The 24573-nt window shown below is 34.4% G+C and overlaps 1 protein-coding gene and 1 long non-coding RNA gene across 3 annotated transcripts; both read left to right on the top strand.

Moving 5' to 3' along the window:
- The first annotated feature begins 229 nt into the window (after positions 1-229).
- LOC108826235 (NAC domain-containing protein 41) lies at positions 230-1264 on the top strand. The gene is made up of 3 exons (XM_018599620.2): positions 230-427; positions 515-786; positions 879-1264. The coding sequence occupies exons 1-3, from the start codon at positions 241-243 to the stop codon at positions 999-1001; spliced, it is 582 nt and encodes a 193-aa protein (XP_018455122.1). The 5' UTR covers positions 230-240; the 3' UTR covers positions 1002-1264.
- Positions 1265-8852: 7588 nt separating this feature from the next.
- Positions 8853-13206, top strand: LOC108830103 (uncharacterized). 2 transcript variants are annotated; one of them, XR_008938740.1, is made up of 6 exons: positions 8853-9225; positions 9366-9509; positions 9632-9852; positions 9927-10136; positions 12298-12627; positions 12747-13206. It is a non-coding gene; the product is annotated as an uncharacterized LOC108830103 (long non-coding RNA). The 2 variants fall into 2 exon arrangements; XR_008938739.1 differs by lacking the exon at positions 12747-13206 and having other exon boundaries at positions 12298-12734.
- Positions 13207-24573: the final 11367 nt, after the last annotated feature.

Below are 24573 nucleotides of genomic sequence, written 5' to 3'. Positions count from 1 at the left end.
CTCGCATTTTGTTATACAAAAATAATATCAATCGAACTCCCACTCTGCATTGGCAGTTAAGTAATGATAGTTTATCATTTAATCTCTTGAAATTAATTGTAAAGTTATTTAAAGGAAAAGTAGTGTCCGCTTTTGCCGAACTAAAGGTGACACTTTGAACAAAAAAAAAAAAAGGTGACACTTATATATATAAGTATATAAACAACATAAACCAAGCACAAAACAAATCGATAAGTACGGATGGACATTTCTACGCAGAGATTTGCCATGAACGGAAGAAGTATGAGACTACCTCCTGGGTTTCGGTTCGATCCTGATGATGAAGATCTTGTTTTCGAGTATCTAGCCAAGAAGGTCCTCCACCGTCCGATGGACTTCGACCTCCCTGAGCTCCGTTCTTGCAATGTTGATCCCTGGGACTTGCTAGGTTTGCTCCAAACTCATTCCTCTAGTCATATTAAATGTATTGATTAATGTTGTCTAAAGAAGATATTGTACGAATACGTTGCTGTAGGAGATAAGAACACGGAAGTGTATTACTTTGTGAAGAAGGAAGACCGAGAGAAGAAGGGAAGAGAGACGTTATCCGGTTACTGGGAAGAGTTTGAAGAAGAGGAAGTAATGGAGTCTGGAGATCGTGGTTGTAATCATTTAGAAGGAAGGAAAAAGACATTTGCTTTCTATATTGGGAAAAGACCTCGAGGAACAATAACTCCATGGATAATGTACGAGTTTCGGCTTCTTTCTTCTAGGGCTACAAGGTGGTCATCGTCCTCCCTGCCTTGGGTAAGCCATTCGTCCACTCGTTCGTTCTCGTATTAGATTCGAACAGTTATTTTAATGTTTTGATAGTTTTGGTTAATGTTTTGGGGGTGAAGGGTGAGGTAGAGAACTGGAGGGCCGTGAAGGTGATCGTCAAGGAAGATAATGAGGAGGAGATCGAGGAGGATGAGCAGGCGTCGGATGAGTCAGATGGCGAAGAAGTTGTTCAAAGCCGGTGACGACCGATCAATGTTAATGTCATATGTATTATATTATATATGTAAGCAAATGGTGTTGTAAGTGGCAAATCATTCGAGTTTAGTTAGTAACTTGCTTCTTATAGAATATAAGGGAAGTATCTAGACGAAAATGAGGCTGCTTAATTTGTCTTATTGTCTTCCAAGCCTTTTGGAGTGTAACAGAGGATGTGTAGCCAAGCCACATGTGGCTTTGACTCTCCCGTCTTAATCTTCTCCCAAAAAATATACTCCCTCCGTTTTTTATAATAGACGTTTTAAAGTTTTTGTTTTGTGTCGAATTATTTGACGTTTCCAAACTTCTATGTAGAAAATAGAGATTTTTGACTTATCTATATTTGCATTAATAGTTATGATCGAGAATAGTTGCATGTAAAATAATGATAAGTAAGGATATAATAGACAATAGATTAGTCTCCTTAATTTGTGTACAATCCTTTAAAACGTCAATTAAATAAAAACAGAGGGAGTATTTAACAATCTATTTTTCTTTCATCAGTAGTTTTAGCTTGAATTCTAGATTCCTGAATCTAAGATGTATATTTTAGAGGATTTTACACAGCTTTTCCTTTATACTCAACTATTTTTCGAAAAACATATTCATGGTTAGTTGATGAAGGATTGAAGGTTTTTGACTAACTATGTAGATCACAAGTAATACATTTTGGTGGCAATAATAATTTATTCCTATTTTTTTCGGGAATGATTATCCTTGTTGTATTATTTACTACAATATCACAGTTCGAGATACTCAATAAAATAAAATAAAATAAAAGATTGAAACAATAGTGCAACCCTAATAGTTTCAGCTCTTAATTTGTTGGTTAAGTTGATTTTTTTTTGTAACCAGTTAAGTTGATTAAGTAACTACAATTTAAAAAGTAAGCGGTTTATGGTTTAATAATATTGGTTGTTTCCTAGCTATTATGTTTTTTATTGTTATTATGGATAATGGATTGTTATCTGTTTCTTAAAATATTTGATATTTTGTAACCTTGTTTTAAGCTAATTTCAATCAACATAATATTCAGTTTCTTTTTTTTCTAAAACTTCCTATCAATTATGGTACTAGAGAAGCCTTAGTTCAAAAAAAAATTATGGTATTAGAGCAACCATATTTCCTGGTTTCTTCGTAAGAAGAAGAAGAAACGATGGCGGGCAGTGGTTCAAATATGCATGTGCTTATCCCTATTTTCAAATGAGAGAAGAGTCATTGTTAGGTTTTAAACCTACCTTGTGCTATAAAACTTGGAATAAATTTGATGCCAAAACTTATTTTTATTCACTTAAAAGAATAATGTTTCTCAAGAACAAAATAAAGATCACAAGATATTAACCCATGATTTATTCCTTGTCTATACACCGTTATATAGTTCGTAGGTTTGTTCCTAAACCTATTTCCATTGTGACTATTTTCCTTTTTCTGGTTGTAAGTGTTTTGCCGATATAGAGTAAAGGAAATTTCCATTACACATTTGTTGGACTTTCTTGTTTTGGATCTGAACTCAAGCAAATAATTGGACATTTTCCCGATAATCTCCACCTTGGCCCAATTATTTAATCACCTCGTCTTCTTCCCTTGTGTTTCCAAAGTTGATAACTTTGTGTTCTTCTCGTTTTTTTTTCAGCGGCAATGATGACGGAGTGAGACGGTGGCCTCTTTCACCGTCGTCCTGAAGACTCTTGTTGTGGGCTTTGGGTTTCAGTTTCACTATAGTTGGGCCGTCTGATATGGGCTTCGACTTTAGTCTGCTGAGAGTGAAGTGATCGAGCTGGGCTTGCGCGTGATCACTTAAGCCCACGTCTCTGCTGCGACGTAAGGAGAGGCCGTTATAACTGACATAACGGCCACAACGGTCTTCATCTTCTTCACTCGCGAGATCTGGAAACAGATAAGAGAGAAGACGTGAGACCAGAAAGCTTCACACGAAGAGAATCAGAGAGGGCGAGCTTTACCGGTAGCTATTTCAACAGGAGACGGTGGTGAGGAGTCTCCGACGTTGATCTAGTCGAGGATCCGATTATCTATGGTATATTTCGGAGGTAACAGTACACGAGACTACTTCGTTGTATTTAGATCTTTGTTGTATGCGTTGTTACCGAAGCTCCATACTGATTCTAGTGAAGTTGAGGGTACCGATCCCTCCCCGGACATTAGGCAACGAAGTCCGGGTGAACAAAACGTCTTTGCATTTTTCTTTTGTGTTTGATCACCTGCATACAAACAATCGAAACGATAGATCACTATTCTAACATGAGAATTGAATCAAGATTAACAAGAGTAATTACCAACAAGTGGTAACAGAGCTGTGGTTGTTTGCTTGAGGTTTCTTGATTCAGGTGGAGCTGTTTGATTGAAGGGAGAGTCGTATGGAGAAGGATAAGGATAAGGTTGAGATGGATCCCACTCGAGGTCGCTTTCAGATGGATAAGTTCGACGGGAAGGGAGACTTTGGAATGTGGAAGTATAAGCTCCTTGGTCAGCTTGAGATTCAGGGGCTTGGTTCGGTTCTTGAGGAAGGAGCTACTCTCTTCAAGACGTCAGAGAAACTGGAAGATGGAGCTGATCCTGTTCTTGATCCTACAAAGGTTGCCAAAGATACGCGAGTCAAATTTTTTATGGGAACCTGTCTAAGTGATATGATTCTACGTAAGGTGATGCATGAACCTACGGCTTATGCAATGTGGAAAGCTCTAGAGCGTGTCTATCAGACTAAGACTCCACCTAATCGGATCTATTTGAAGCAACAGTTTGCAAGTTTCAAAATGGATGAGTCTAGAGTATTGAAGAGAACATGGATGGCTTTCTAAAATTGATTAGCGACTTATCTAGCCTCAACATTACAGTGAGTGATGAAGATCAGGCGATACAGTTACTTACCGGGTTACCTCCGCAGTATGAAGCTCTTGTTCATACTCTGAAGTATGGAACGGGTAAGGACACTCTCACTGTGAGGGAAGTTGTGTCATCAGCCTATGCCAAAGAGATAGAGCTGAGGCAAAGGGGTCTTCTTGGGAAGGCTGGGAAGTCAAATGAGGGCTTGTATGTTGAGTCTCGTGGAAGGTCCAGCAAGAGGGGCAGTCGTGGAAACAGTAACGGTCAGTCTGGCAGAGGCAGATCGAAGTCACAAGGCTCACGTGCGCAGTCTAAGCCGAGAGCCAACAGAGATGGAAAGACAGCCTGCTTTATCTGCAAAAAGGAAGGACATTGGAAGCGTGAGTGTCCTCAGAGAAAAAACAAGCCACAAGAGTCTAATGATTCAGCAAACACAGTTTCAGAAAGAAAGCAGCCTCTAGTCTTGACGGTTAGCACCTGTGATTCTAAGCGAGAATGGGTTCTAGATTCAGGATGTTCGTTTCACATCACACCACAGAGAGATGTATTGTTCAATTTCAAAGAAGTTAACGGAGGAAGGGTTCTCATGGCAAACAATACACAGTGTGAAGTGAAAGGAATCGGAAGCATCAAAATTCTAAATTCAGATGGGGTGGAAGTTATACTTGCAAATGTGAGATATATGCCACAGATGAGCAGGAATTTGATATCGTATGGCATGCTTGAGAAGTCTGGGTGCTCCTACAAAGGTGAAGGTTACCGAGTTGAGTTCTTCAAAGATGGTGAACGTGTCATTTCAGGAAAGTATCAAGACGGGCTGTATTACCTTCAAGGAACAGTTGCTAAAGGAGAAGCTAACATTGGGAAGGCAGAACCAAGTGCTGTTGACTTGTGGCACTCCAGGCTTGGACACATAAGTGTGGCTAACATGAACGTCTTGATAAAGAAAGGATACCTGCAAATCAAAGAAGTCAAAGAATTAGCTTTCTGTGAGAGTTGTGTTCTTGGAAAATCACACAAACAAAGTTTCAAGAAAGCAAAACACACAACAGAGGGAATTCTAGACTACGTTCACTCAGATTTGTGGGGATCTCCGTCTACACCAGAGAGCCTTGGTGGTTGCAAGTATTTTGTGAGTTTTATCGATGATTACTCAAAGAAAGTTTGGGTTTACTTCCTAAAAACTAAGGATGAAGCTTTTGATCGTTTTAAAGAATGGAAACTGGGAGTCGAAAACCAGACAGGGAAGAAGCTTAAGTGCTTAAGAACAGATAATGGTTTAGAGTTGTGCAATCACAAGTTTGACAAGCTGTGTAAGGAATCTGGAGTTAAACGTCATCGTACATGCACCTATACGCCTCAGCAGAATGGAGTCGCTGAGCGTATGAATAGAACGATTAAGGACAAGGTTAGAAGCATGCTCTCTGAAACTGGTTTGGGTTCTGAGTTCTAGGCTGAAGCAACCTCAACCGTAGTGTATCTGATTAACAGAACTCCAGGATCAAGTATTGAGTTTGATATTCCAGAGGAACGATGGACAGGTGGGAAAGTGGATTTGTCTCATCTAAGGCGTTTCGGGTGCTCAGCGTATGTACACAGAGTACAAGAGAAGACAAGTCCTAGAGCTGTAAAGTGTGTGTTTGTTGGTTACCCTTTTGGGGTGAAAGGCTACAGGGTTTGGCTTCAGGATGAGGGAAAATGTACTACAAGCAGAAATGTCGTGTTTCGTGAGGATGAATTGTATAAAGACGTTCAGAAAGCTGAGAGTGAGTCTGACACTAAAGGAACTAAGAGCGATGGTAAGATGAAGAAGAAAGTTACTTTCAGTAGTGATTTGATTCAGGGACCTTCATCAGGAACAGTTGAGATTGGAGAGTCGTCAGGTTCAGGTGGAGTTTTCACAGAAGTGTCAGATGAAGAGAGTTCTCAGAGCTCTCTAGACTCAGGAGAGGAGTCAGATGATTCAGATTTGGGAGGAGGAATTGTTGTCAGTTCAGGAGATCCGTCACTTGACAACTATGTGCTAGCTCGTGATAGAAACAGAAGACAAAACATCAGGCCACCATCAAGATTTGATGATGCAAACTTAGTTGCATACGCCTTGAATGCTGCAGAGGAACTAGAGATTGATGAACCTAAATCTTACGCAGAAGCTATGAGAACTAAGAAGAGAAAGTTCTGGAATGCAGCTGCTAAGGAAGAGATGGTGTCTCTTGATAAGAATCGAACTTGGGATCTAATTGAAAGGCCAAAAGATCAGAAGCTTGTGGGGGTGTCGATGGATTTTCAAGTATAAACCTGGCATTCCTGGGGTTGAGGATCCAAGGTTTAAAGGACGAGTGGTGGCTAAGGGATACTCCCAGAAAGAAGGAATAGATTACAACGAGATTTTTTCACCGGTGGTGAAGCATGTGTCTATCTGAATTATCCTATCGTTGGTGGTTAATTTGGATTATGAACTTGAGCAGATGGATGTTAAAACTGCATTTCTACATGGTGATCTAGATGAGAGGATTCTCATGGAGCATCCTGAAGGGTTTATAAAGAAAGGAGATGAGAATAAAGTTTGCCTACTAAGGAAGTCCCTGTACGGACTTAAACAGTCACCAAGGCAATGGAACCTAAAGTTTGATAGTTTCATGATGAAACAGAAGTTTATCAGAAGCGAATATGATTCGTGTGTCTACATGAAGAACGTTGATTCTGATGATGCGATTTATCTACTGCTTTATGTGGATGATATGCTAATTGCCTCAGGGAGTAAGTCAGTTATACAGACTTTGAAGGACAGTTTGAGTGCACAGTTTGAAATGAAAGATTTGGGAAAGGCGTCGAGGATTCTAGGAATGGATATCACCCGTGACAGAAAGAATGGAATCCTAAAGCTATCTCAGTCTAAGTATTTGGATAAGGTGTTGAGAACGTTTGGTATGATTGACTCAAGGCCAGTTGTTACACCTAAGAATTCAAGTTTCAAACTAAAGAGCTTACATCCTAAAGAGAGGGCAGATGAGTATGAACACATGAAGGACGTGCCATATGCAAGCGCAGTTGGCAGCCTTATGTATCCGATGGTTGGTTCAAGACCAGATTTGGGGTTTGCAGTTGGGCTAATCAGTCGGTTCATGTCTCATCCTAGCAGGGCACATTGGGAAGCAGTGAAGTGGGTTCTACGTTATGTGGCAGGAACTTATGAGAAGAGTTTGACATTCAAGAAGTCTAGAGATTTCAGAGTTGAGGGGTTTTCTGATTCAGATTACTCTGCAGACTTAGACAAGAGGAGGTCAGTCTCTGGAATTGTTTTTCAGGTTGGGGGGAATACTGTGTCCTGGAAGTCAGGACTACAGTCAGTGGTCACTCTCTCCACTACGGAAGCAGAGTACATGGCCTTAACTCTAGCAGTTAAGGAAGCTATTTGGTTGCGGAATTTTGTTACTGAGTTGGGCTACAAGCAAGACAGTGTAAGGATACACTGCGATTCGCAGAGTGCTATTGCATTATCTAAAAACGCAGTGCATCATGAAAGGACTAAACATATGGATACTCAGTTCAACTTCATCAGGGATATCGTATCTAAAAAGATTGTCAACCTAGCGAAGATACATACATCTAAGAACCCGGCAGATTTTCTAACTAAGTGTTTACCTGGCACTCGAATTCGGCTGTGAGGTTCTGAACGTGTGCTGAGAGGCACAGATCGTCTCCAGGTAGCTCCATGGTGGTCTCACAAACATAAAAAAAAGGAGGTTACGTGTGATATACGGCTTCAGAATATATTAATATTTTTTCTGAAGAAAAAGAAAAAAAAGGAAGCGAAGAAGGAGCTACCTGTCGAGATATAGAGGCCGTGGCAAGGAGACCTCAGGGTTAAGCGTTACAGGTGGAGACGTCTTTTGGAATCTGTAAATCAAAAGAGAGGAAGAGTCAACTCTGTTTGTTCTAGCGGTTACACAGGAGTGTTCATCTGAAGACTGAAGTTTCAGTATTCATTGGAAAAGAGAAGTTCTAGGAACTTATCTGATTACACGATTGGAGTAAAGGCTGAGATTTGCGGGGTTCTCGAGTAAGTATTCTCAGATCTGTTGAGCTTCAGCTGTGCGTGTTCGTCACATGCAGAGTCGTCTGATTTGAGCGTCTGTTGAATTTTCTTCTGGGTTTTTTCTGAGGAGTTTAGATCGGAGACTGAGCTGGATTGATGATACAGGGGTGAGAGAGGTTGGTTTCCTGGAGAAGCATGGTTAATTTCGCTGGTTTGTGGCGAAATGGAGTCGTTTGTCGTCGGAGGCGACGAAATCGCATCAGACAGACGAAGAGAAGAGAGAGAAAGCAGAAATCGAAGTCTAGGGCTCTCTCGGTTTGGTCTGAAACCAAAGAGGTGGAGATTTGTGGGCTTTGGGTTTCAGTTTCACTATAGTTGGGCCGTCTGATATGGGCTTCGACTTCAGTCTGCTGAGCGTGAAGTGATCGAGCTGGACTTGCGCGTGATCACTTAAGCCCATGTCTCTGCTGCGACGTAAGGAGAGGCCGTTATAACTGACATAACGGCCACAACTGTCTTCATCTTCTTCACTCGCGAGATCTGGAAACAGATAAGAGAGAAGACGTGAGACGAGAAAGCTTCACACGAAGAGAATCAGAGAGGGCGAGCTTTACCGGTAGCTATTTCAACAGGAGGCGGTGGTGAGGAGTCTCCGACGTTGATCTAGTCGAGGATCCGATTATCTGTGGTATATTTCGGAGGTAACAGTCAACGAGACTACTTCGTTGTATTTAGATCTTTGTTGTACGCGTTGTAACCGAAGCTCCATACTGATTCTAGTGAAGTTGAGGGTACTGATCCCTCCCCGGACATTAGGCAACGAAGTCTGGGTGAACAAAACGTCTTTGCATTTCTCTTTTGTGTTTGATCACCTGCATACAAACAATCGAATCGATAGATCACTCTTCTAACCTGAGAATTGAATCAAGATTAGCAAGAGTAATTACCAATACTTGTGCTCGTACTCAGCTCCTAGTCTTCAATCTCTCTCAACTCCGACCCCTTTGTCAAGTATAGGTTCAGATTTTCCCGAAGCTCCATTGCCATACGGCTCACGGCGATCCCTACTGGCATGAAAGCCAAACGAGAGAAGGATGCAAAATTTCTGCTTGGCTTGATTACTCTAACCCCTGAAGCTCCACCAAGATCTCTATAGGCATCACTTTTACCACCACGCTTTGCAAAGTGTGCTCCGCCGTTCATGGATCCAAGCTCGAGTATGTGAAGACTGACCATCGTTAGACTTCATAATCCATTACTCCCCCACTGCAACAACACTTCGACTTCTTCGATGAAATTCTACTCTCAACCATTGTTGCTATCCAACACAGGTCATCACTCCTTTGCCTTTTGAAATTAATTTTCCTTTTAATAATTTCTTCAATCATATAGTGATTTTTGGTTTTGATAATTGGCAATCTCACCAAATACTTTTCAGATCATAACTTTGATTTTTTAATATTTTCCGCAGTAGCTCTAATCCGTGAGATTCAACCACTGATGTGCATCCTCTAGTGGTTTCTCATTCTTTACTGACTGTCGTTACCATAAGAGATGACCCTTCCTTCGAGGATGATTAGACGAACTAGTTTCACAAGAGTTCTGCAGTTTTCCGGTAAGACCTTCTTCTAGTCCTCTTCTTTTAAGCTTCTTTATTTTATAGTTACGAACTGATTATCACTAAAAGCCTTTTCTTTTTCTTGATCCTGATAGTTGAACCTTCGATGATTCTTGCAGTTATTTCATCCTGTCTACAATGATGACTTTTCTTTTGCTTGTTCAATGATCCCGTTGTGCTTCTCATATACCAGAGATACTAGTCTCCCTTCACCATTACTAGTTTAAGACGTTCTCTCATCAACCTTCCCTTTACTTGTTTGGCGACCCGTTGCAATTCTTTTCTAGCCTGAGATACTCGTCTCCGTTCACCATTCTTGATGTTTAAGATGTTCTCTCAGGTAGCACTTCAAAAAGCCTCTCCTACCCTCCATCTGATTACTTGAGACCTATTAGCAATTTCCCAACGTTTCAGCTGCTCCACCTTGAACGGAAACATCCACCTCGTCTTATCCGTCACAAGTAACCTTTCTAACTCCTTTTCATTATCGATAAGAAATAACAGTAGTTCCTTACTCATTATTTCTTCTTGTGCGCGGTGTCTCGATAATGAAATTACCTGTGATGCTTTCCTCCAATTAATGGATATTAGGAAGTTCACAGTAGTGCTGCAACTTCTCGTCAGGTGCGTTTTCATTCAACCTCTCTTCATGATTAGCCGTAGTATCTGTCTTGTTTGATACATCTTCCCTTTTTTTAGTGCGGTAAGGATAGACTTGGTTTCTGCATCGCTAACTTCGAACTCATACCCTGTAGTTGATTCATCCTCGTCTAAGTTTGTTGCATAATCTGAGCTTAGAAAACTTTCAATGCAAAACTCTGAATCCTTCTTGAATCCATCAAGCCTTTGATTTTATCATTACTCTTTTCTTTATCCTTAGAGAGACAATAATCATCTAGAACCTTCCCGTTCTCAGCTTCTTTACTGGATTTGTGTTTCTCTATTGAAACGAATCTCCACCTTGAGCTGATAACCTTTCTGTCCCAAAACCATACAGACTTGCTCCCTGAATCAGATTCTCACTGAAAGACACCTTTAGCTTCTTTCGTACAGCTTTTGGAGTATTCACCTTACTTTTCACAACCGTTCCTTGAAGAAAGTATAACTCATCTTTGTATTTTCCTGAAATTACTTTCTTCATGTCTTTGTAGAACTGAATCTTGAAGTCGTGTCCTACATATCTGCAGCCTGCTTTTTCTAACATCCCATAAGATATCAGATTCCTACTCACGTCCGGTATGTATTTAACATCCTTGAGTATCACTTTAGAACCATCTGGATTCTGAATCTGAATCTTCCCCATTCCTTTGATGCTACCTTCAGTGTTATTAGCCATTAATACACTTCCTCCTTCGTAATCCTTGAAATCACACAAGATTTCTTTGTCATGTATACTATGGAATGAACATCCTGTGTCCATGATCCATTCATTGCGTGTATCTCGATTGCTGACTGTTAACACCAATGGCTGCATAGGCTCCTTTGTAAAATTTGCAGAATTCGGAGGCCTCTTCCTATCAGGACATTCCCGTTTCCAGTGCCCTTCCTTTCTACAAATAAAACAGCTTGTGTCGTTCTCATCAGATTTCTGCCTTTCCTTACTTTTAGATCTTCCTCTCCAGTTATTGGAGTTTCCATTACCGTTCTATGATCTCTTTTGAGTTCTTCCAGGTGACTCCACATATAAACCTTTCTTCTTAAGTTCCGCTTCTTTGGAATAAGCTTAAGTTTCAACTTCGTTTACAGCGTTTATTTCCCGGTTCCGTATTGGAGTGTGTGAACCAATTGTTCATACGCCTCTGGAAGTCCTGACAATAGTTGAATAGCTTGATCTTCATCTGATACAGTAACTTTGAGACTCTCCAGGTCTGCAATTAACTTCAGAAAGATATCCACGTTTTCTTCTATCGTCTTGTCCTCTTCCATCTCGTAGCAGGAGAATTGTTTCTTCAAGTAGATTTTGTTGGTAAGCGACTTCGTTTGATAATTCATTTCAAGGGCCTTCCACATCTCCAATGCAGTTGTTTCATTCATAATCTTCCTTAGAATAGAATCACTTAAACACGTTCCCAACAGACTTCTTACTCTAAGATCGTTGTCAGCCTTCTTTTGATCAACCTTTGCATTCGATCCTTCTACTTCTTTTGCATATTCTGTCAAGACCGGAAAGTCTTCCTTAAGAACTGAAAGTAGACCTTGTATCTCCAGCTGACCCATCATCTTGTACTTCCACATTCCGAAGTCACCTTTACCATCAAATTTCTCCATCTCAAATCTTCCTAGAATTGGTTCCATAATTCTAGCTAGCACTTTCAATCAAACCGTGTTCTGATACCACTTGTTAGGTTTTAAACCTACCTTGTGCTATAGAACTTGGAATAATTTAATGCCAAAAATTATCTTTTATTCACTCTTAAAAGAATAATGTTTCTCAAGAACAAAATAAAGATCACAAGATAATAACCCTAGCAAAACCTCTCTTAATTGCTAATCTCTCTTGATCTCTCTTTATTTCTTATTGCTCTTGTCTGTCTTCTAATCGGATGATTTATTCATTGTCTATACACTTCTACGTATAGTTCGTAGGTTTTTTCCTAAACCCATCTCCATTATGACTATTTTCCTTTTTCTGGTTGTAGGTGTTTTGCCAACATAGAGTAAGGAAAATTTCCATTACACACTTGTTTGACTTTCTTGTCTTGGACTTGAACTCAAGCATATAATTGGGCATTTTCCCAATACTCATTTATGGAACCTCAAGATGAAAACAATATTCCAATTGCAGGAACTATGAGATTTGATGGAATGGTAGTAAAGATGAGAATCCAAAAAAATGATCAATCTGTACGGGAGAAACAAAAGAAATCTACAAAGTCTTTGTTTTCATCCAATTGACATTAGATGAAGATATACTCTCAAGAATCTCTGCATTGAACACAGCTCATGAAGCATGGGAGATTCTGAAGCAGTAGTATATGGAAGCACAAAAGGTGATCATGTGGTGAAGTTACAAACCCAACGCCAAAGTTCGAAACTCTATCTATGAAGGAGAAAGAAATTATTATGGAGTACTTGGTTAGATTTTCTACCATTGTGAATAAGATGAAAGCTTATGGTGAGTTTCCTACCAACGAAAGCATTGTAAATAAGCTTGAGAAGTCTATATTCGCGATTTGAGTATGTTGTTCCAGCAATCATTGAGTCTAATGATTTGAACACCTACACATTTTATAGGTAAATAGAAAGATTTTCAAGTGAACGGAGAATCGTCAGAGAAGGTAAGGTTTGAGTATTGTGGAGGTCGTGGTTATTGCAGACGTAGAGGTGGATTTCATGGTCGAGGCCGTGATTATGGTAGAGAAAGAGGTCATTTAAGTGATTAGAATCATAACCAATTTTCTGATATCACTCAAATTATCCTAAGGAGTGACTTTTACTCTCTCAAATATGAGGTCGAGTTGTAGTACTTAGAGATCGAATCCACAGAGAGCTAGGGCACACAATAGATCTAAGCAGTTTATGATTAAGCTAGGTAAATAGATCTAATTGTAAATTGCAGTGGTGAACAAGGTAGTTGTTCGGTTGGTTGGATTGAGGTTTGTAGACAATTATGAGAAAGCGCTAGATCTAGGGTTTCTATTCAGGTAATCATGATTATAATAGTATAAAGACTATGGTTACATGCATGATATTATTAAAAATAATAGTCTATCAACTTTCGTTTGTATATATCATGTATTGTCTAGATCTAAGATCTCAAATGTCGTTGGTAGATCAGAGAAAGTGTCGGTCGATGCTATCTATGGATAGTCAATCGATACTCTGTTCAGAATGTCGATCGATCAATCTATAGGATTGTTGATCGATTGTCTTTTTTGCAATTTTAACGATCGGGTATTCTCACAAGGTTTCCTACATCAATTGTCGTTTGTTTTTAGCAATCCTAGTTCAATCAAGATCTAATTAGGTAGAAAACCAAGTTATCGTTTGTGCCTAATTATCCTAAGGACAAAGTTCTATAGCTATTATAGAACACAAGCAGTAAGAACAATCTTTTTGATGAATATCACAACCTAGCAATTCTATATTTGGTGAATTAGGAGATTGAGCAACTTTTAAGTTTGAATTAGAAAATTGGGTAAACCCAAGTTTTAATTAGGTTGTTGGGCAACCTAGTAGAGAGAGAATAAATTTATGACATTTTTAACCATTTTGCCTATTAAACTTGACAAGTTGGAAAAGTAATTTCGTGGGACCCAAAATCCACTTTGCCTATAAAGAATATTTTTTTTTTCACACTAACTTTTAACAACTAACTTTTGTGGACCCCATAAACATTATTTATTCATTAAACTTGTGGATCATATTTAATATTTAAAGATCATATATGAGCAACTACTTTTAATATAATACAGGTTTTTTCATATATAAAGTCAACATAAAATCTATACGAATTAATATAAATCGATGTAAACTCTAAAATTTATGAAAGTTACCCAATAAATTATACATTTTGACCCATAAAAGAAACTTTCATATTTATGAAATCTACCCAAATAAATGACAATTCATAAAATTATGTAAATTTATGGATAATTATCATAAATTTGAGTAAATTTAATAAACTTGGAAACCTTCATAGATCCTTCATTTTTTGCCAAAATGGCAGGAAAACAAATTTGTCTACATTTAATTTTAATATATTTGGATAAATTTAATAAATTTGGAAACCTACGTGAATCTTACATTTTTGGTCAAATTTGATCTCACACTTTTTGTTTTTGCCAAAAATAGAAACACTCACGAAATGCTACATTTTTTCCCAAAAATAAAGTGACAATTGGGATCTGGCAGCAAAGTGCATTCGTTATAATTTTTATGTTTATAAATGACAAAAATTGTTAATGAAATGACAAATTTGTTAATAAAATAACAAATCCTACACCTTTCACGATGAAGTGATCTTATAGCTTTAATTTTCAAGGATCATATCTACTTGCTAGAACCAATATAATCCCATATTGAGTACAACCTGCAGATTTCCAATCATCCCAAGTTCTTGATTAGTCATAGGTAGAGCCGTGCTTATAGTCTATTGAAAAAGATATCTGCTATAGTGCTATTTCACCCCAAAAATTTAGGATAATTTGGTGTCCCCATGTCAAGTATCTAGTGATTTTTATGTCTTAAGAAGTTAAGACTCAACCTGAGTTTGACCAAATTCTCTCGCATAAACTTCTTATCTTAAATATTTAAAATCATCAACAAAACACTAAACCTAAAATCCTTAACTCTAAACCATGAATCCTAAACCCGGAACCCTTGGGTAAATCCGGAATCCCAATAAATTATACATTTTGACCCATAAAAGAAACTTTCATATTTATGAAATTTACCCAAATAAATGATAAATTATTCATAAAATTATATAAATTTATGGGTAATTTTCATAAATCTGGGTAAATTTAATAAACTTGGAAACCTACATGGATCTTTCATTTTTTTGTCAAAATGGTAGGAAGAACAAATTTGTCTACATTTATCTTAAATATTAAAAATCATCAACAAAACACTAAACCTAAAATCCTAAACTCTAAACCTTGAATCCTAAACCCGGAACCCTTGGGTAAATCCAAAACCATTCGGTAAATCCAGAATCTGAAACAATCTGGAACCCTTGGGTAAATTCGGAACCATATGCCTAACGTTTAAGACAATCTAATTCACTATAACTCAAGAAATAAGTATACATATACATAAGATGTACGAATATCTAAGGTGTACGAATATATAAGGTGTACGTATACATAAGTATACATAAGGTGTACGAATACCTTAGGTGTACAAATACCTAAGGTGTACGAATATCTAAGGTATACAGAAGGTGTACGAATACATAAAGTGTACGATATCAACATAACCCATCTAATACTTAAGATGTACAAATACATAAGGTGTACATATACATAAGTATACATAAGGTGTACAAATACATAAAATGTACGAATACCAACATAACCCGTCAAATACTTAAGGTGTACGAATACATAAGTATACATATATTTAAGGTATACTGATACATTGATGTACGAATACATAACATCTATGAATACCTTTTGTTTATATCCCTTATTGCATTGGAGAGTTTAAATACATATTAAGTATAAAATTTAAATACATCTACGAATACAACGTGAGCACAGTGCTCTCCAAAACAATTATACGTTAATTATTTAGAGCTCACATTTTACTCTATATAAAATTTAAATATTTTGCTAATAACCTATTGGTATTATAATCTAAAATTTTGTCAATCTCATTATAAATGATCTAATTAACTAAAAGGTGGTAAAAACAATCAAATAATTTATAACAACATTTCATTTGTGAAAGCTGATATACCAAAATATTTTCATTAAATTCAATAAAATAAATTAACATATTAGTTTAATTTTTTTTCATATATGTGAAGCACATTCATTTAGACAACATAATTTTTCATATAAAATTTAAGATTGTTTAGAAATGAAATGTTGAAATAAATAAGTGAAATACATCTTATAATAAAAAAGCTAAACAATTAAATATTTTTTATAATAAAAAGCTAAACAATTAAAAAAACTAAACAATTAAAGCTTAAACAATAAATAATTGACATAAAGACATCTAAAAAGGAATAATATGAAAGATTTCTTTAAAAAAAATACTTCATATTTTTATTATGAAATATATAATACAGTTACAAAAAAAATCAATAGAATCAAAATAAAATCTAGGTAATTTTTCAAAAGAAAAAAGACATTTTCTATTAATTGTTTAGTTTTTTTCAATAAAATCACAGCCATGCAAACTAGAATTTTAGATGGATATAAGATGTTTTAATAGAAAACAGACATTTTATATTATCTTGTATTATTCAAAGATTTTTTAAAAACTAAATTATTAAAAGATAATGAAATATAATTTAAACAACTAAAAGATAATGAAATATAATGAAAGATTTTTTTTTTTAAAACCAAACAATTAAGAGAATGTAATATGTAATACATTTACAATAAATTTCACTAAAATCGAAATCTAACCTAGATCATTTTTCCCATTAGATTACTTTTAAGAAATCAATTTTTAAATTTTAATAACATTTTTAGTATTTATACTTTTAATAATTAATAAATGATATATAGTATTTTTGTATGATATTAAGCATTCATTTTAATCATTTTAGTGTATAAATATCGCATTTAGGTGTTATTAGGAGTTGCATATGTATAAATTTCATAAACAGGGGCTTGGAGTGCAAAGAGGCGTAATGGTTTCTTATTCTTCAGTTAACGAAAATGCTTTCTTCTTCTTCAGTTAATTTAACTGTAAAGGTGGTAGTGTAGAAAAGAATGAGAGAGAAAAAGAAGATGAGAGGAAAAAAAGGAGAGGGAGATGATTTCGTAGATGATGGTTTGTGGTGTGGAAAAGAAGGAGAGAGAAAAAGAAGGAGAGAGAAAAAGAATGAGAGAGAAAAAAAATGAGAGGGATGGTGTGAAATTTTTTATTTTAGATATATTTTAATTGGAATGGAAAAGATGTAAATAATGAATCTCACAAAGGTCCCAAAGGATATTTAGACATAAGTTTACATGGGCAAATGCAAAAAGTTGCCCAATTGGCTAATTTAAACTTGAAGTCGCCCAACTGTCTGATTACAAACTTGCTATTTGCCTATTTTGCCAATTTTTTCTTCTATATTTGGGGGTAATCCTTCATAACCTATTTGAACCACAAACTTAACATGTGAATTACTCAGACATAGATAAGGAAAACAATAACATAAATATAAATTGCATATAAAGAATAAGGATAAGAAAACTGGAGTTCCAATAACAAGCTCTGAAAAAATCTTAGATCTTCTCTTCAAATCTACTAAAACCCTTAAGAAATATTTGCTGTGAAAATTAAAAAGTATGAAAGCGTGTGTTGCCTAGAACAATGGCAGAGCATATAAATATTACGTTAAAGTCGGTCAGGGGTATTTCTTTTATTGAGTGGGACATGGGGTTTAAGTTGGCTATGAACTTTGCTGGATGTTGCGCGCTTTGCTGTAGTTAAATTTGTTGTAGTTGTAAGTTATTTGTTTACGTATTTCAAAATAAAATATGTGATGTATATATAAAATAATTATTTTTATCAACTAAAATAATTCATATTAATGATTTTTATAAATTATCAAGGTTTACTTATGGTGATTGGTTGGACTTTATCTCCTTACTTTAGCTTTATTTATTTTTAAATCACTAGACTTTACCAATCATGTTGTAGCTTTAATTTTAGTAGTTAAAGCCTACATCAAGTTTCTATAATTTTTAACCAATCGTGCTTTAGCTTTATTTTTAAGGCTACAGCAAAACATTTTAAGTAATTTTTTTTCTTATGAGTTTTAAGTATAAAACCTAAAGCTCTTTTTTATAGACTGTAGAATCTATAAAATAAAAAAACTATCTATAATATAAAGTAAATTAGATAATCATAATTAAATCATCTTTAAATATTTAATATAAATTTGGGTGTTTTTAAATTGATTGAAATATTTTAAATAAAATCGTTATTATTTACATATCACATTTTAAATAATAGTAAACTTTGATATATTAAAAAAAATTAATATAAATTCTTTAATTGATAAAAATTAATTATTTTATATATACATTAAATATTTCACATATTTTATTTTAAATTGTCTACAGTCTATAACTTACAGCTACAACAAATTTAATTACAGCAAAAGTCTCTGCAAAAAAATCTACAGTAACAACTGTACAGCTACAACCAATTTATCTACAGCTAAATTTGTACAGCTAAATTTTTAAAACCACAGCCGAACCAATCTACTGTTATTTAAAATGTAATATATAAATAATATTTTATATTATTTAAATATTTCAACAGTTTTGAAAACACCCAGAATTAAAGTAAAATATTTAGAAATGTTTTTATTATGATTATCTAATTTATTTGATATCATAAATAGTTTTTTTTTTCATTTTAAAGTTTCTACAGCCTTATAAAACATGGATGTAGGGTTCTTGCCTAAAATACATAAGAAAAAAATTTACTTTAGATTTTTTGCTGTAGCTTTAAAAATAAATTTAAAGCATGATTGGTAAAAGTTAATAGTAATTTGATGTAGGCTTTGACTAACAAAAATAAAGGTACAACATGATTGATAAAGTTTAATGCTTTAAAAATAAATAAAGTTAAAGTAGATTGATAAAGCTGAACCAATCACTCTCTTTATATCAGAAATACACAAAAATCAGCAATTTCCTCTAAATCATCCATGAACATGTAATTATACTAAATAGACTCTTATATATAATAAATATATCTGAAGATACATGTAGTCTTCTCTTTTTTTTTCTTCTCTGAATCATTTATTTCAATTCCAATGAACAATGATGCTAATGTAGTCATCTTGTTATTCTTTATTGATTTGCAACAAATATCATTATACCGTGCTTTTTTACAAAAATATTGTTCATTCTGTATATTCTGTATAACTAAATCCAAACTATTTTCTTTGTTTTAGTTTGATTTTAGTTAATTCAGTTTTATTAGATTGAATATATATATATATATATAAGTTAAACAAATACCCGTACGGGCGTGCGGGTCAAAATCTAGTGATTACTTAAATGTACACGGATTTTGTTTATTATAATTGTGAGCATATTAAAATTGTTTAGATGTCACTTTACAATATGAAATATCCAAAAATATATTCATACCCTAATGCATGGAAATCTATAAACTATACAAATCTTAAACCTTAAACATACATACAAACTATCAATTCAATAAATATAAAGAGTTCGTAAAAATTCAAATCTAGTCTAATAACAATAATAATATATCTAGCTATATCATTCAATACCGATGTTACAAATCAATATATAACGAATTACAATATTAACCTACGGTTGTATCTATTATATAATTCCATACATTTATAATATACCATTCATTTGTTATTTATGGTTGTAAATTTCCAATCTTAAAATACTTGATATATCAAAACTAAATATTAATCATTATTATGCTAGATATAAAAAATCGGAGCTATTTTAAATAAATTAGTAAACTTGGTTACCAAGAAATAGCATTCAATACGAAAAACTTATGCCACTGATGAAGTTCACATCCTCATCTTCACCTCAATCACTACTGAAATCTACAGCTACATCCTCTGCAAAGCTAACATGCTTCTTCAGAAGCTTGTGAACACTATCTAGCTTAGCTTTTACATCGTCCATCTGCTCCTTTCCTAGGATAGTGGCCGATTTTTTCCTCTCAATGTCAGTGTTTTTTGTGTTATTTCTAGATGCCAAGTTCTTAATGAGTCTCACAGCCTCCTCTAGATTCCCAGTGTTAAATTTTCCCTCACTAATTGGGTCTAAAGCCATCTGATATGCCAGCGCGATGCCTCTGAAGACAGTGCTAAGCAGTTGCACTTCGTTGATTCTATGGTGTGAACAGTCTCTCTGATAGGACTTAAATCTGATCCAAGAGCTTTTGAATGAGTATGTGGGCTCCTGTGTGAATGTAGCAATCTTGCTCCTTAAGTCCTCAACGCGTGTCTCATCAAAAAAATTACGCAAGAAGGTGTTCTTAAAGTCGACCCAGGATGTAAGGGATCATGGTGGTAACTGCTTAAACCAGTGAAAAGCATCTCCAACAAGTAAGTACTTGAAGAGATTGAAAATGAGATAGTCCTCAAGGACTCCATTGGCTTTAATGGTAGAAACCAAATCCTCCGTACCTCTCCAGATGGTCCATATGATGCTCGTGTGGTAACCCACAGTAGGGTGTCTGTCACACGAGTGTAAAGTACGGGGCTTCAGCTCGAAATCATTCCTCTGAAGAGCTAAAGGATGAATAGCAGATCTGTTGGCATAGTATTGATATGGACAGTTGTAGTCAGCCAAAGTTCTGGGTCGAGCAGCCTCGTCTATAGCTTGAGCAGCAGCTGTAGCAATTTCAGCATCAAGACAAGGATTGCCCCTTGATCATCTATCTGTTGACCTGATGCATTACGCAGATGATCCTCCAGGTCATGCAGGTTTCAATTCTCGTCCTGAATGAGAATTAGAGTCGCAACCATGTCTCGCGGCTGAGTATCGATCGGTGTTTGCTGTGAAGTGTCGAGCAATGTCGGATAGAAGGTTTCGGTCGACAGAAGAGTAGTCTCGGTCGATTGTGGTGGCCGAGTATCAGTCGACAGATGAGGAGTATCGGTCGAAGGTTGTTGGCGAGTATCGGTCGATGAACCGATTTTGTTGTCGATCGATGTGGAGCGTCTTTCTTTGCGGTTCATACATTCCAAGCGTGCATGATTTGAGAATAGCAGCGGTGTTTTCTTGAGTTTATGAGTTTTCTTGAACATTAGTAAAACCTATACTAAATTTAGTACAGCAACGGCGCCAAATTTTATATCACTCAAATTACCTTAAGGAGTGATTTTTACTCCTCAAATAAGAAATCGAGTTGTAGTACTTATGGATCGAATCCACAGAGAGCTAGGGCACACAATATATCTAAGCAGTTTATAATTAAGCTAGGTAAATAAATGTAATTGTAAATCGCAGTGGTGAACAAGGTAGTTGTTCGGTTGTTTGGATTGAGGTTTGTAGACAATTATGAGAAAGCGCTAGATCTAGGGTTTCTATTCAGGTAACCATAATTATAATAGTATAGAGACTATGGTTGCGTGCATGATATTGTTAGAACTTAAACTAAATAATAATCTATCAATTTCGTTTGTCAAGATCATCTCCTGTCTAGATCTAAGATCTTAACTGTCGTTGGTAGATAAGAGTAAGTGTTGATCGATGCTATCGATGGATAGTCAGTCGATATACCTTTCAGAACGTCAATCGATCAATTTATAGGATTGTCGATCGATGGTCTTTCTAGCAAGCTTTAGTGATCGGTTTGAATTGTGCTCACTAGGTTTCTTAGATCAACTGCTGTTTGTTTCTATCGATCCTAGTTCAACCAAAAGCTATTCAGGTAGAAGACCAAGCTGTCGTCTCTGCCTAGTTATTTTTAGGACAAGGTTTTAGTTAGCTATTCTAGAACACAAGCAGTAAAAACAATCTTATTGATGAATATCACAACCTAGCAATTCAATATTTGAGACTAATCCTTCATAACATATTTGAACCCTAAAGCTAACAGGTGGATTATTCTGACAAAGCAAAACATAAACATAAATATAAATTGAATAGATAGAATAAAGATAAGAAAACTGGAGTTCCAATAACAAATTCTTAAAGAGTCTTGGATATTTTCTCTAAATCGTGTGAAATGTAGAAAGTATAAAAGCGTGTGTTGCCTAGAACAATAGCAAAGCACATAAAAATTAGGCGAAAGTCAGATATAAACTATGTTGGGTTGCGCGCTTCACTGTCGATCGATGATACATATGTCAATCAGGGATTGTTTACTAGATATTATAATTTTATTTTTTGTTTTTGTCATCGGAATAATGGATGGTTATTTATTTCTTTATATTTTTGGTATTTTGTAATTTGATTATTAAGCTATTCCAAATTAACTGCAGTTAATTAACGTTATGGCATTATTAACGTAATATTTATCTTCTCTTTTCTGTGAGAACTCCCAACAGGTTATATATGAGTTGAATTTAGGTTAATGTTTTCATATTCTTTGTAAGCAGATGGTTTAAATACTTTTGTGTGCAACAATAAAACCAATAAAGAATTTAGGTTATTGTTCTCATATTCTTTGTAAGTAGATGATTTAAATACTTTTATTATGTGATAATCAGTGTCCTCTGCGGAGTGAATGACTAAAAAAATTATTACTTTTAACCTATAGATATTAGAAATTCGAAAGTCACAAATATTAGATAAAACGAAATATCTTACTATAATGTGCAGGTTAATATAATGTAAGCTTATTTGTTTTTTTTTTGGAAAAAGTTTGTATAGTCGGCTAAGTGCACTGAAGTATATTGTATGTAAAAAATCTGTAAGAGTAAAAAAAGACTTATATAAACTTATTATGAATCAAGAAAAAAACAAAACATAGGAAATAAAATTATTGCATTAATAATAAAATTATAATTATCTATACTAGGATTATGCCCTTAATTTTTAGAGATAATTACATCCTAATGCCATTGTCTTATATTCCTAAAAAATAATAAATCATTCGGCTAGCTTTAATTCCACCCATCACATTTAACCAATTTTTACAACTAATCACATCCATTTCCGTTCCTTATTCCTTTGACCAAAAGAAAAGTAATTCGGCCTCATTTTATCAACCAATCAGATTTAATGAGTTTTTATAGCCTATCACATTCAAGAAATTGTTATTAATCTAATCTATTAAAACAGGAGTACATTTTGTACTTAGTCCTGAGTTTTCCTCAGAAATTACAATGGTATGCCACTGACTATTAATACCATCATTTAATTACATTACTAATCAATCTTAATCAATTTAAAAATCTTCAGTTAAACTGACGTGTTTTAGTACTAAATATATATTGGTTTATGTTGGTCTGCATAGTCAAGTCCGGTTTATACAAAATTCAATACACTATTATTATACAACCAATCGTATAAAACATCCCACATTAATCCAATCCAATATATATCATTACTAACCAAGCGTGTAATTATCAAATAATTCTTCTCATCTAACTGTTTTCGTATACCACTAAATCAATTACATGTTTTGGTTCCTGTGTGTTTGTTACAAATGTTATAAAAAAAATACATTACACATAGCTACAAATAATTACAACATATAAACAATAAAAATATTATGTGTAAACATGTCATTTAAAACAAATATGTATTATTATATATAAATATACATATCTAAAATATATGTATATAAACTATTTTGTAACCGTAAATAAATTACAACATATAAACAATAAAAATATCAGTTTTTTGTTTATACGATTTTATACCAAAAACCATAAATATATTTATTTTTATAATATAACATTTTGTGAATTATACGTTATAAAATTAGATATTGGCTTTACTAAAACATAAATATTTTTATTTTTTTGACTAGAATATCTTTTTCTGTTTTATTTTACTATTAAAAATAATTAGTAAACATACTAATTTACTAACAGAAATAAATTTCATAAAATAAAATAAGAAAATTAGTAATACCATATTATTATTATAAAATATTATCACACAAAATTTTCTGTGAAAAAATTGAAAATTATGTTTTAAATATGAAATCATATAAATAAATAAATTATGTACATATTATTAAATATATTATATAATCTACATATAATTATCCTACTATATTTTAATTAATCGGTTTATTCGGTTTGGTCAGTTTATATACCACATTATATCATTATACCGTGCTTTTTTACAGAAATATTATTCATTCTGTATATTCTGTATAAGTAAATCCAAACTATTTTCTTTGTTTTAGTTTGATTTTAGTTAATTCAGTTATATATATATAAGTTAAACAAATACCCGTACGGGCGTGCGGGTCAAAATCTAGTGATTACTTAAATGTACACGGATTTTGTTTATTATAATTTTGAGCATATTAAAATTGTTTAGATGTCACTTTACAATATGAAATATCCAAAAATATATTCATACCCTAAAGCATGGAAATCTATAAACTATACAAATCTTAAACCTTAAACATACATACAAACTATCAATTCAATAAATATAAAGGGTTCGTAAAAATTCAAATTTAGTCTAATAACAATAATAATATATCTAGCTATATCATTCAATACCGATGTTACAAATCAATATATAACGAATTACAATATTAACCTACGGTTGTATCTATTATATAATTCCATACATTTATAATATACCATTCATTTGTTATTTATGGTTGTAAATTTCCAATCTTAATATACTTGATATATCAAAACTAAATATTAATCACTATTATGCTAGATATAGAAAATCGGAGCTATTTTAAATAAATTAGTAAACTTGGTTACCAAGAAATAGCATTCGATACGAAAATCTAA

This window comes from Raphanus sativus, chromosome 9 (assembly GCF_000801105.2).
Source record: "Raphanus sativus cultivar WK10039 chromosome 9, ASM80110v3, whole genome shotgun sequence".
NCBI classification, from domain to species: domain Eukaryota; kingdom Viridiplantae; phylum Streptophyta; class Magnoliopsida; order Brassicales; family Brassicaceae; genus Raphanus; species Raphanus sativus.
The sequence above is the reverse complement of the archived record's forward strand: the minus strand, read 5'-3'. Positions and strand labels throughout refer to the sequence as shown.